This window comes from Quercus lobata, chromosome 4 (genome assembly GCF_001633185.2).
Source record: "Quercus lobata isolate SW786 chromosome 4, ValleyOak3.0 Primary Assembly, whole genome shotgun sequence".
NCBI classification, from domain to species: Eukaryota; Viridiplantae; Streptophyta; class Magnoliopsida; order Fagales; family Fagaceae; genus Quercus; species Quercus lobata.
The window spans coordinates 76,632,589-76,646,720 of NC_044907.1; the positions used below are offsets into that span (position 1 = coordinate 76,632,589).

Here is a 14,132-nt window from a genome sequence, read left to right on the forward strand (position 1 = left end):
CTATTGCTGCTTTTAATACCATGGCCAACACTGATGCAGTTGCTGATTGCATAGCATACTGGAAAAGACTGTCCTCTTCATTGGTGGATGCACCTATCTGGCTTTCCTTGGAGCTCGTGATGTGGTTTTGGTGTTAAATAGAAGACTTCAGAAAATTGATAAACCAGGTTGAGTATGCTTGGTGGCTGCAGGATCTTGTTTAATAAAACCAGACCACTGTAACTTTGTTAATTGATAATTATAAGATTGATGAATCTTGGCGTTCAAAAATTCACAGCTCTGACATCTTCAGCTGCCTTAGGGCGGCTTGACTTGCATTATTTTTTAATTTAACCTGCAAAATTCATTAAATTATGTGGTGATAAGGCTGACTTGGTGGCAAAAGGGAAAAAAGAAAATCACAATTACTGGAATAACATATTAAAAGCTTAGAGACACAAGTTTTGCCAATTGTTAATATGACTTGTTACAATTAGTGCATAATAAAAATGAGGTCATTTACAGTCTTATAAGAAAACAATGCTAAAATAATCTCGCTCCAAATCACAACTTGTTATCTTAGAAAGGGGTGAGAAAAGGTTGCGTCTAAGCTTTACTCCTGATATATTGGTTATTAGTTTAGTTCAGCTTTTAGCTAATGTTTGGATGAGAAAGAGAACCACAAATTCCTCTATATATATATCATTTGTACGCTACTTGCTTTAGGGAGCATTTTACTAATGTCTATTGATGAAATTAACACTCTGTTTGTTTTGATATAAAATATTTTCAAATGTAAAATATTTTACACTAGAAACATTTTATGGAAAATATTTTCCTTTTACAGTGTCTGGGTTTGTACTTGAAAATTCATTAGCAAGTGTAAAATGAAGGAAAAAAAAAAAAAAAAAAAAAAAAAAACCGAACTCAAAATTCTCATCATCCTAAGTTGAAATTAACAAATTTCAATAAGAAACACAGCCATGAATCAAACCACCCAAACTCATATTAGCTAAAAAAAAAAACACAATTTGCCAAAAAAAAAATCAGATCTGCAAAAAGCCAAAAACATAGATTTGCAAACAAAAAAAAAAAAAAAAAAACCCAAATTTGCATGACACAGGTGGAGATCTACAAAATTTTTGTATGATAGGGCCTAGCAATAGAGATTTTTACAAAACATACCGATCTACAGGGCTTAGGAAAAAAAAAAAAACCAGATCAAAAACAAAATTGCAATTTCGGTGCTTGACTTGCAGTGGAGAGATGCCATCTCTGGTGTTGAAGATTGTGTTGCTGGTGGGTGCTTTCCTTGTGGGAGAGAGTTAGGAGTGGCTGGTCTGTCAATGTGATTCCACGCGTGAGAGATTGTAAAATGTAAAATGTTTTACCAAAATTTCAGGCGTAAAATATTTTACTTCTTTTCGCCTTAATTTTACAGTTTGACCGGAAAATATTTTACAGTTGACCAAATTTTACAACAAAACAAACATGGTAAAATATGTAAAATATTTTATTTCGAAACAAACGGAGCGTAAATAACGTGTCATGACTAAATGTTACATATTATTGTAGAACTCCAGAAATGAAAATTATAAGTCCAACATGCCACTTTAATACCCTAAAATCCTGTTGCTTTTGCCTCTAACAAGAGAGTTAGCAGAGGTTCTATGCATTTTTATCATTCATACAGTACATGTTTTAGGGAACATTTTATTGATGTCTACTGATATAATTGTAGAACATGTGATGACTAAATATTACATATTTTTGTATAACTCCACAACTGAAAAAGTATAAGCACAACATGCCACTTGAATACCCGAAAATCCTGCTTCTTTTGCCAAACATTCTAATTCTCTCTCTGTCTTCTCCTTTCCCTCTGGGTTTGAATTCATCAGGAACAAATATAACTGAAGCAAACTTTTATACTCACCAGTAGTTGCAGGGGCTTCTGGAACCACCATATCTACTATTATCACTTTTCCCTGGTCTGGTAGTGCTTCATAGCAATTTTTTAGTACCTTCAAGCATTTTTTCTCGTCGTAATGATGAAGTATCCACTATCTCATACAAATCACAATGTCAGTTAAAAACTGTCCAGAATGTACAACCAATGAATCACTAATCTATGTTTGTTGTTCTCTGTAGTATCATGGGAATTCCAAAGACCAACTCTTAGAACTTGGTTTATAGCTATACATCATTAATCAGTACTTATGGGGGAAATACAATCTTCATTAACCGGTGTGTTAGAGAAGGATATAGATAATATTTGTTGGGTTCAATTTTAATGAACCTACCTTCATAAAAATGGCATCTCCTTTTGGAATACTCACGAGCATGTCTCCAGCAATGTGCTCAATACCTGCAACAACAACCTCGTAAGAATTTACACAGCAAAAAAATATGAAAGTATATTAATTTGAGAGCAAGATTCATCAAATGCCACGCGTACTAGTGACTTCCCTTTGTTACAATTGAGTGTCCCACTTCAAATTCATTTTATTTTTTCATGTTAACTAAAGGTTGAGCCTAACATGACTAACCCCTTAGTATTAAAATGGAACAAGTCTTGTCTTGGGCTAGCCCTAACATGAAGTAGGAGCATCTGCAGGTCACTCATTGAATAGATCTTGAACACCATGAAATCAATACTAATCCACTTTAGGTTTGGTTTGAATCAATGCATGACACAAGATGGTTTTTAAGCCTTTATAATACTAAACATGTACAATTTCCCATCAAATTTTGATCTAAAGAATAGCATTTTCCTTTTAAGAAAGGAAATGGTTATTTGACCAAACCCAAAAATTGAAATTCTAATCCAGTTTAGGTTTGGTTTGAACCAAAGCATGACACAAGATGGTTCTTAAGCCTTTATAATACAAAACATGCACAATTTCCCATCAAATTTTGATCTAAAGAATGGCATTTTCCTATTAAGGAAGGAAATGGTTATTTGATGAAACCCAAATACTGAAATTCATACCAGGATAGGAGGGAGACTTTTCTATAACAGAGGCCAAGTCAAAGTTAACACCCTTAATGGTAGGGTACTTGGAGATGATCATGTTAAGGAGAGTGCCATCACCACCTCCTACATCCACCAGCAATTTCAGACCTTCAAAACCCTTGTATTTCTCAAGAATCTTCTTCATAACTAATGGGTTCAAATCTTTCATTGAGCCTATGAAAGTTTCACGGAATTTGTCATCCTTCCGAGCGTACTTAGTTGCTTCCATGCCATAAGCCCTGGAAAATGGAATTCCTCCTTCCAAAATTGCATCTTTTAAATGGTACCTGTTGTGATACTTAACATTAAATTTTTTACAGAGGGGGAGAAAGAAGAAGAAGATAGTAGGATGATGATAATAAAGAAAGTTCTAGCTTTTTGTTAAGCACCTATTGTGATACCTATCATTAAAATTTCTAAAATTCAGACTTCTATTTCAATTCTCAAATTAGTTCATAATGTTTAATTTTTATCAATTTAGTTTCCCACTTGGTGAAAATGAATCAATTTGGTCTTTCTGTCCAAATTTGTTAACAAACAACTCTGTTTAAACATTATTTTCAATTAATTTTTAAATGTCAACTTTTATGAGATGCTCCATAAAAATTATAATAGGTCTTGTTGTTTGATGAGTATTATATGTGTGTGTGTGTATGATTTCATTTACTAGCTGATTTGAACCAAAACGACTAGATTCACTTTGATAAAATGATGGACTAAATTGACGAGTGTGTGTGTGGGTATGATTTAATTTACTAGCTGATTTGGACCAAAACGACTAGATTCACTTTGATAAAATGATGGACTAAATTGACAAAAATAATTTCTTAAAGACTAACTTGATTATTGAACTAAAAGTCAACGAACTAAATAGAAAATGTTACTGATGATGACATTAAGGGAAGTTTTAGCATTTTGTTAGCTAGTAATACCAGATATTCATCGTGACTTTGTCCTGGAACAAATCTAAGAAGGGTGCGAGTGTTCCTCCAAATCCATCCTTGTTTTTGATGAAGTATTTGGAAACAGGTGCCAAACCATAGAGCCTGGAAACTTGGCCATCATGCTGATGGGTTCCTATAGAGCAAGTGAGTATAGAGTGGCTAGCAAGAAGCATGAGCATACAATCAAGAAGCAAAGACTTGTCTTGATTGCTGTGAGTGGGGAGCTGGGATGCTATTTGGGAAGTAGAAAGAAGTGCTCCAGGGCCAGCTCTATCCAAAATCTCAAGCACACCAAGCTCTATTGCTGCTTTCAACACCATGGGCAACACTGATGCAGTTGCTAGTTGCATAGCATACTGGGAAAGACTGTCCTCTTCATTGATGGATGCACCGATCTGGCTTTCCTTGGAGCTCATGATGTGGTTTTGGTGTCAAATAGAAGACTTCAGAAAATTGATAAACCAGGTTGAGTATGCTTGGTGGCTGTAGGATCTTGTTTTATAAAACCAGACCACTGTAACTTTGATAATTGATATGAGACTGAACCTTGGCGTTCAAAAAATCACAGATCTGACATCTTCAGCTGCCTTTGGGCGGCTTGACTTAATTGATATGAGACTAAACCTTGGCGTTCAAAGAATCACAGCTCAGACATCTTCAGCTGCCTTTGGGCGGCTTAACTTAATTGATATGAGACTAAACCTAGGCGTTCAAAAAATCACAGCTCAGACATCTTCAGCTACCTTTGGGCGGATTGACTTGCATTATTTTTTAATTTAATCTGCAAAATTCATTAAAATATGTGGTGATAAGGCTGACTGGATGGCAAATAGAAAAAGAAAATCACAAGTACTGTAATAACATATCAAAAGCTTAGGGATACAAGGCTAGGTAGCTTCAGGATCTTGTTTAATAAAACGAGACACTGTAACTTTGTTAATAGATAACCATGAAATCAGAACTTGGTGTCCAAGTTCTTTTTTAATCTTCAAAATCAGATTAAAATATGTGCTGACAAGGCTTATTGAATGGCCAATCGAAAAAGAAATCACAATCAATTGAATAACATATCAAAAAGTCCAAGGATACAAAGTTTTTCACAGTTGTTAATTTGACTTTTTGGTGCATAATAAAATGACGTCATTGATAACCTTATGAGAAATTAATGTTAGACTAATCTTGCTCCAATCACAATTCACTATCTTAATAAGGTGTGAAAAAAGGTTATGTTTAAGATCAACCTTTTAAAACTGAACAAACAAATAGACGAAAGATAGAAGGAATTTTATTATCTAAAGATCAAAAGATTAGACCAACGACATGAAAAAATTACCACATATTTTAAAATTTTGAAACTAATAAGAAATTATAAATTTAATTAAGTAATTAAATCACCATTCTAACAAGGACTAGCATGTTCTAGGAATTGTACATTATAGGTTAAGCACTAGATGTTTTGAACATGTCTAAACAACATTCAGTTGCAAGTCCTCTGATCCAGAATTTCTCATAGTATTCTGCATATGTAAAATTTCTATAGACTGTAGGGTGATAATCGTCGATTAGATCCTCCTATTCGAGCATCATTTTATGGACAGTAGAATGTTGGGATCGATATTCACTCCTTGCTATAGTTCACAACAACTCGATGAAGCACACTCTTGTATTGATCATTGCTAAGTATCGATCCCAAAAAAAAAAAAAAAAACTTGTTTATTGTATAAGCAATTATAAGAAACCTCAATTATAACTTGATTAATTTAATCCTTTTAGGGTATGATGCATATTAGTTTATCTTGTTTATTGTATAAAAATATCCCTCGAAAAAATTGTTACTTTAAAAAATTATATATTCCTTTTTCAAGATGAAAATACAGTCAACCAAACAGTTAATAAAATAATAACAGTTTTAGAAAAATAGCTAAGGGTGTAATGGTAGAGACCAAATTGATTGCCACCAAATTGAAGAATATTGTATACATTTTATTGTTATATTTGTTCAATTTTAATTTCATATGTCAAAAAAGTGAAAAAATAAAACAAAATAACTTCTAGGCTTGCTTTCTAATTATGTTGTGGACATATCATTTCTTATTTAACTATGGTTAGTTTTCAAAAAAAATCTCAATAGATAATTAGATTACACATATATTACTCCATTAAAGTTTTTTTAACAAATTACTTCTTTTTTTTGTTCAAAATACTTGAATAGCCTTTGGAAGGGGAATAGTTAGGGAAAAAAAAAAAAAAGGCAAATGACAAATTAAGAATTAGTGGTCATAAATATTAATAATAAAAATCTGAACTTAAATACCATACTAACTAAATGCATTTATTTCATTCAAGATTTTAATTATATGTCATGTGTCTAATATTATGACAAAAAAATTGAGATGTAAAAATAATATTTTAACATGTGGTATTGTTAAAAAGATAAAATTTAATAAATTCCATGCATAGCATGACTTACATGCTAGTTTTATTTATTCCTAAATAAATTTGGGTGTCATTTTGATATATTGGAGAAGTTAGGTTGGGCTTGGGCTGAATGGGTTTATAGGCCTTTGGACTTTAGCTCGGGGGTTAACTTGGGTTTAGGCTTAAGTCAAAGTGGGCTTAGACTGAGTTGTTTAAAGGAGTTTGGTTGGGCCGTGAGTTTTAAGAGAAAATGGGTTTGGTTTAGGAAAAAAATTCCTATAGTTGGGTAGGGGGAGGACAGCTCTGTTTATGTTTTGAGTAATTCCTTTTTTTTTTTTTTTTTTTTTTTTTTGAGAAAATATTTTGAATAATTCTAGTATCACATAATAAGCCATAAATTTTTGCCACAACTATCCTATATAACAAACTATAAAGTCTATAATTGGTTATCTATTATTATCACATAGGCCTATTATTTTTTTTTTTCACCACTTACAATCTACCATGTGAACAATTGTAAAAAAAATTGTAACATTTTATATAGTCCTAGAATTTTTTATATTTTTTTGGGTCTAGTTAAGAGGTGTCTTTAGGGAATTTTTTAATGGACAATTTTAAAAAAGTTTTGATACCACTTTTATGAGAAATATAAAAAACTGTCTAATTTTTTTTTCTTTTTTCTTTTCCTATAAAAATTTTCTAAAAAATATTTCCCCACTCACACACATGCAGAGAGAGAGAGAGAGAGAGAGAGAGATTATTATTATTATTATTATTATTAATCAAAATCAAGTCCTATAGGGTAGTTTGTCTAACCTTAATGAAAGTTAATTATTATAGGGATGATGTGCAAATATGGTGTTCTTCTGTTTTCTTTTCTTTTTTTTTTAGACATGATAGTTTTTAATTTATGACATCCATCTTATGATGATTTTTTTTATCATCAGGCAATTGGTTCATGTTGTAGAGAGAGTTTAAATCCTAGATCTCTTATTCAACCATAATAGACTTTATGTTGATTTTTGGTGGAGATTGATGGTGTTCTTTGATCATTGTAAGTGTTAAATATTTATATTATTTGCTAAAATATCATTTCAAATTCTTTAACATTTTTATTCTTTACAAATCTAAAATCAAATTTGTCATTCCTGAAGATCATGATACTTGTTTTCAGGTTACCGAAAGTAGTTATTTCTCATTAGAAATATGCCCCCAACCCGAGTTTTACATCAATACACTATCCATAATTATTGATATTTTATAATTTTTCATGCATATGTATATATGTGCGTGTGTGTAGTCCACTATATAATAATTGGTCATATCTGGCTAACACACAAATCAATTTTGGGCGCAAAATCATATTTATGAATTAACCATTCTACTCATAATACTAATAACAAACACCAAGAAATGAAAATTAAAAGCAATATGATTGACAAAAGCAATGAAAGGAAATATTAAAATACTCTACTATAAACTGATGTTCTTTCTATTTGTCGAGAACTCAAATTTCATGGCCTCTCTTGGTGTGGACATTTCTTATTTTTTCTTCAAAACATGTTTGGATGAGAATGTACTAAAAACCTAAAATATTGCTTTACCAGTCACAATGAACTTATAGCAATTAGCCTTTCATTCCCCAAAAAAAAATATTATTAAAATCTCAATAAGCATGATAGACAGTGAGTCCAAAAAAGAAGAAGCAGCATGATAGACTCATAGACTCTAGAATTTAGAGAAACGCACATTCATGAAGAGCCAAGAGGGCAGCAACGACAACTGAAAAAAGAGCCAAACGAACAGCAATGCTTTCAGTTTTAGTAGCCATGAATATTATCTCTGAGAAAAATGAGTGAGTTTGTATTGTAGGGATAGAATCGAGGTGACAGTTTATAAAACATTTCAACAGTAAAATACATCTTCTTTATAAGGCAAATTAGCTACTACGATCGGTTAGACAACCCTGTTCTTTCACATGAATAGTATATCTTACTCATAAATTTCCCATATATGACTCACTACTTTTTCAGATTCTTTTTTATTTTTTGACTAATTTTAAGATCCTATGTAATAGATGTGTGAGATGTTTCATCCGTATCATTTTTTGTGTTTCACTTTATGTTTCATCAATTACAACTTGTCATGTGATTATTTTTTTCCATTTTAAAATTTGACTATTTTATAAAGAGAGTTAAACAAATACATGACAAGTTATAATTGGTAGAACATAAAGTGAAACAAAAAATGTGGAATAGAGGATTTGTATTTGTTTCACACATATGATTCACTTTTTTTTTTCGGAAAGAGAGTTTCAACTTATGGCGTCTGTTTCTAATGATAACTCTTTATTATCAGACCAAGACACCAATCAGTTTTTAGTGTAGGCGGAGATTAAATCTCAGGTTTCTTATATAACCATCAAAGACTTTACTAGTTGAGATAACTGGAACCTACCATATATGACTCACTTGAAGTACGAGAAGCCATTCATTTGCACTCAAATTATGAATTCTATAACAAGTTATTGGGTGAAGCAACTTTGCTTAGATTTATATTGGGTATAACTTAAATCCAACCCATATATATGTGTGTGTGTGCACGCGCGCGCGCGCGAACGATTATGAATGATGGTCACAATAATGTACTTCAATTTTAAATTTAGCAACATAAAGTTAGGTGCTAAATGATTACCATAAGGGCTTTTTTTTTTTTTTTTTTAATATTAAAAATAAAATCAATATTGCTAAATGATTACCCTAAGGGTTTGTGTGATTTTGAAAAGGTGGGTGGCATTTTGATAAATAGGAAAAGTTATGATGGGCTTGGGCTGAATGGGTTTATAGGCCTTTGGACTTTAGCTTGGGGGTTTACTTGGGTTTAGGCTTAACTCAAAGTGGGCTTGGGCTGAGTGGTTTAAACTTTAAAGGGGTTGGGTTGGGCCATGTGATTTAAGGGAAAATGGGTTTGGTTGAGGAAAAAATCCCTAAGGGTCTAATTGGAGGAGTGAAAAAATGGGTTGATAAAAAATGGAGAGTGGATAGAAGAGATTTAGTTTTCTCCCATTTGTGTTTAGTTGGGAGGATGAAAAAGTGAAGAAATGGAAAACTTATTTGTTTGGTTGATAAGAAAAATGAGAGAATGGAAAAGTGAAGTTGGTATAAATTTACAATTATGACCCCATTAAATAAATAAAAAAAGTAACACATTTTTAAATAAAAAATTTGTATATATGCAAGTGGTTGGGAAAAAAAAAGCATTGGGCATGGACAAAACCCATGTGCACAGTGCACATGGGCATTTTCATCAATTTTTTTTTCCACTCTAGTTTTCTCCCCATTTTAAGGAAAAAACATTTTGGTGAGCTCGAGAGAAAACATCTGGGCCCTCCCATCTCTTTTCCTTTCCCCTCCCAACCAAACACCCTCCAAAAAAATTTCCCTCCTCATTTTTTTTGGGGGGGGGGGGGGAGGGAGGAGGAGAACAGCTTTTGCTACAACTATCCTATTTGACAAACTGTAATTGGTTGTTTGTTACTATCACATGGACCTATCATTTTTTCTTCACCACTTACAATCTACCATGTAGACAATTATAGCAAAACTTGTAACATTTTATGTAGTCCTGAAATTTTTTATATTTTTTTGAATCCGGTCAACGGATGTCTTTAGGTATTTATTAAAGGACAATTTTAAAAAAATTTTGATACTACTTTTATGGGAAATATAAAAAATTGTTTAAATTTTTTTTTCCTTTTTCTTTTTTCATAAAAATTTTCTGTGAAATTTCAAATACACGCGCAGGGAGAGAATTAATATTTTTCTATTATTATTATTAATAAAAATCAAGTCCTACAGGGTAGGTTTTTTTTTTTTTTTTTGGGAGAATCTATAGGGTAGTTTGTTTACCCTTAGGAATGAAAGTTAATTATTACAGGGATGACGACACACACAACTGACAAAAGTTTTTCCACTAAGGCAAAATCCATGAGAATTACGGTGATCACTTCCATATATGGTCTGACAAAATTTATTACAAGGAATTTCATTGCATACTGGCATTAATGGAGAGTCGCAACTGCATTTGGTTCTGTATTTACTTGAAACTTATTGCCTGCACCATCAACACATATATACTATTAATAATTTCTAAATCTAAGAATTCTAATATATAAATTTTCATATAATTAATCCTTTTTTTTTTTTAATTTCGACATACAAAAATTCTATATAACACCAGTATAAATTTACAAATTTTTTTTCTTAAGCTTTTTTTTTAATATAAATTTATTACTCACTAAGGCCAATTACTAAATAATTGAAATATTGCAATATTTGCTAGAAGTATTCAAGAGAATAATCTAGAAATGTGCTAGAAATCAAAAATCACTTCATTGTTTCACGTTTCTTCTCTTTTTATTCTTTATTTTTTAAACAGAATATAGACTATGCACAAATAAGGTGTTCTTCTGTTTTTTTTTTTTTTTTTTAGACACGATATTTTTTTAATTTATGACATCCATTCTATATATGATAATTTCTTTTTTATCATCAGGCAATTGGTTTTTATTGTAAGCAGAGTTTGAACTCTAGATCTCTTATTCGACCACAAGAGACTTTATGTTAATTTTTAGTCGAAATTGATGGTCTTCTTTGATCATTGTAAGTGTTAAATATTTATTTTATTTGCTAAAATATTATTTCAAATTCTTTAACATTTTTTATTCTTTACAAATCTAAAATCAAATTTGTCATTCTTGAAAATCATGATACTTGTTTTTAAGTTACCCAAAGTAGTCATTTCTCATCAGAAATATGCCCCCATCCCGAGTTTTACATCAATACAGCTATTGATAATTATTGATATATTATCATTTTTCATGCATATGTATGTGTGTGTGTGATCCACTCTGTAATAATTGCTCATATTATTTGGCTAAGACACAAATCATTTTTGGGTGTTAAATCATATTTATTCTATTCAAAATACTAAAAAACAAAAACCAAGAAATGAAAATTAAAAGCAATATGATTGACAAAAGCAATGAAAGGAAATATTAAAATTACTGTAAACTGATATTTTTTCTATTTGTCGAGACCTCAAATTTCATGGCCTCTTGGTGTGGACATTTCTTTTTCTTTTTTCTTCAAAACATGTTTGGATGAGAATGTACTAAAAACCTAAAATATTGCTTACCAGTCACAAGGAACTTATAGCAATTAGCCTTTCATTCCCAAATTTTTTTTAATAAAATCTCATTAAGCATGATAGACATTGAGTCCAAAAAAGAAGAAGCAGCATGATAGACTCATAGACTATAAAATTTAGAGAAACGCACATTCATGAAGAGCCAAGAGGGCAGCAACGACAACTGAAAAAAGAGCCAAACGAACAGCAATGCTTTTAGTTTGAGTAGCCATGAATATTATCTCTGAGAAAGATGAGTGCGTTTGTATTGTAGGGATAGAATCAAGGTGACAGTTTATATAACATTTCAACAGTAAAATACATCTTCTTTATATGGCAAATTATCTACTTTAGACATGCCTGTTCTTTCACGTGAATAGTGTATCTTACACAAATTTCACATATATGACTCACTTTTTTTTTTCAGATTCCTTTTTATTTTTTGACTGTTTTTAAGATTTTATGTAATAAATGTGTGACTATTTTATAAGGAAAGTAAAACAAATACATGGCAATTTGTGATTAGTAGAACATAATGTAAAAAAAAAAAAGTGATACAGAAGATTTGTATTCGTTTCACATATATGATTCACTTGAAGTGTGAGAAGGTATTCATTTGTACTCAAATTATATGCATTTCTTCTTCTTGTATATAAGTGTTAAGCATGTGTGTGTGTGATGTGAGCTTGTAACCAAGTGAGGTATTAAAATAATTAAACCTAAAGTGGAACCAGCTATGTGGAAGTCGCTGTTGGTCCATACCTCATGAGGTTCTCAGCTTGCCCCTGCCCTTGGGAAGAAATGGCACACCCATCATCCACCACAGGTGGGTAGCTCTTCATTTTAAAAATAATATTAATAAATAAATTATATGTATGTGTGTACGAAGTACGAACTATTATAGATGATGGTCACATTAACGTACTTCTATTTTAAATTTAGCAACATAATTTTAGGTACCAAATGATTATCATAAGGATTTTTTTTATATTAAAAATAAAATCCATATATATATATATATTTTTTTTTTTTTTGATAAACAATAAAATTAATAGTTGGTAGTGAAGGAATTTAAACTCTTCATGTCTCAATTGGAAATATCAAGGTATCAACAAGTTGAATTACAAAACTCAAATGGTATCATTATATGCATTAGACAGATGAAAATTAGAGTTTTGGTTTCTTTATACATATGTAGTTTGAAGTCACCCAATTTTGCTCCACCTTTTTTTCCATTTTTTTTACACTGCTAGCAGCCAGCTGGTGCATTGAAGCAAAATAAATTTTGCTTTACTAGTTCTATTTAGGCCGCAACTTCACATGGACTGCACATTGTATCACATTTTGCTAGCTTAGTCAAATCAACAAATATACTTGCAAAAGATATGGGGATGTTGGATATGTACTCAAAATCATCCATCCTACCATTCTTCAAGTGTAAGATAATAATTTATTGATAAAATAAAAAAGTGCTACACGTGTAATAACCAAGTCACATGAGTTGACTTGAAGATAAAAATCAAACTAAGCTCCATGTTCAAGAAGCTCAAAGGTAAAGTAAAGACCATTATAGGGGTGTGACTTGGTAGTAAGAATCTTGTACCACTTCACATAACTTCTTGGCAAGAGTCGAGTAGTTCGAGCAATGGCACTTTAATAAATGTGTTGTCCCCACAATGATAGTTATATCAAGACACCAATAGTACACATGGTATTACATTTACTGTTGGAGACATGTGATCATATGTAAGAGAAAAATTCCACTCTAGGAGATCAGATCATTATACACAAAACTATGGGAGGGTGGGTTAGGATTTCAAGACTTAAAGACGCTCAATTTGGCTCTACTAACTAAGCAGGGTTGGCATTTGCCTCAAGATGAGGATTCAGTACTGCTAAGTTTTTAACTAACAAAATATAACCCTCAGAGCATGTTCTTATGGGAAAGTCTCCTTGCTGCATGACCACTACTTAAACAAGGTATTTGGGACTAAAATATATTATTAAAAAGTTATATGACTTATTAAAAAGTTCATGCCACTAAAATAAGTATATGTGGATGATTTATTTAATTATCACATATGTAATAGGTTGAAGGAAAATTCTTCAAAATTGGTTTGAAAGTAAACTTTTTACTTAAATTATTTTATAATATACAAAATAAAATTTTGAAGAATACATTTTTAAATTTACTTTAAATCTCTCCTCGGTCCTCAAGAAGTAAGTTGGTTAAAATTACCCAAAAATAGAGATAATCAATTGGCTTACACTTTTCCCCTCTTACCCCCTCTTCAAACAAAAATAAAAGGACTTTTTAGTTAATAAATACCTAAACTCAAGTTCCATATCCACTGGTATCTAGAGATCCTTAATGTTACCAGAAATATTGGATTGGATGGCATAAAAGCTCTCACCACAATTCCTTCGCTTTCTCTTTGGATTTTTTTTTTTTTTTTTTAAATGAATTTTTTGAATCAGTCTTATTAATGATTTTTTTTACTACTAGAATTAAAAAATAGGACAAAGTTTGGCTACAACTCCACTCAATATTGGATGAAAATTTTGACAAATCCACCATTAGATTATAT

The 14,132-nt window shown here is 31.3% G+C and overlaps 1 protein-coding gene across 1 annotated transcript; it reads right to left on the minus strand.

The window, feature by feature from the left end:
- Positions 1-1,528: 1,528 nt before the first annotated feature.
- LOC115983734 (caffeic acid 3-O-methyltransferase 1-like) lies at positions 1,529-4,864 on the minus strand. Its single transcript, XM_031106498.1, has 4 exons — positions 3,928-4,864; positions 2,972-3,282; positions 2,283-2,347; positions 1,529-2,042 (listed from the first exon to the last, which is right to left on the minus strand). Exons 1-4 carry the CDS (start codon positions 4,353-4,355, stop codon positions 1,740-1,742), a joined length of 1,107 nt encoding a protein of 368 aa, XP_030962358.1. The 5' UTR covers positions 4,356-4,864; the 3' UTR covers positions 1,529-1,739.
- Positions 4,865-14,132: the final 9,268 nt, after the last annotated feature.

What these genes read in the sequence shown, in the direction of transcription:
- LOC115983734 (XM_031106498.1), bottom strand. Translation starts at nt 4,355, where the DNA reads ATGAGCTCCAAGGAAAGCCAGATCGGTGCATCCATCAATGAAGAGGAC. An exon ending in AAAGTCACGATGAATATCTG is followed by an intron (nt 3,283 to 3,927) that starts GTATTACTAGCT and finishes GTATCACAACAG; the next exon opens with GTACCATTTAAAAGATGCAA. An exon ending in AAAGTCTCCCTCCTATCCTG is followed by an intron (nt 2,348 to 2,971) that starts GTATGAATTTCA and finishes TTGTTGTTGCAG; the next exon opens with GTATTGAGCACATTGCTGGA.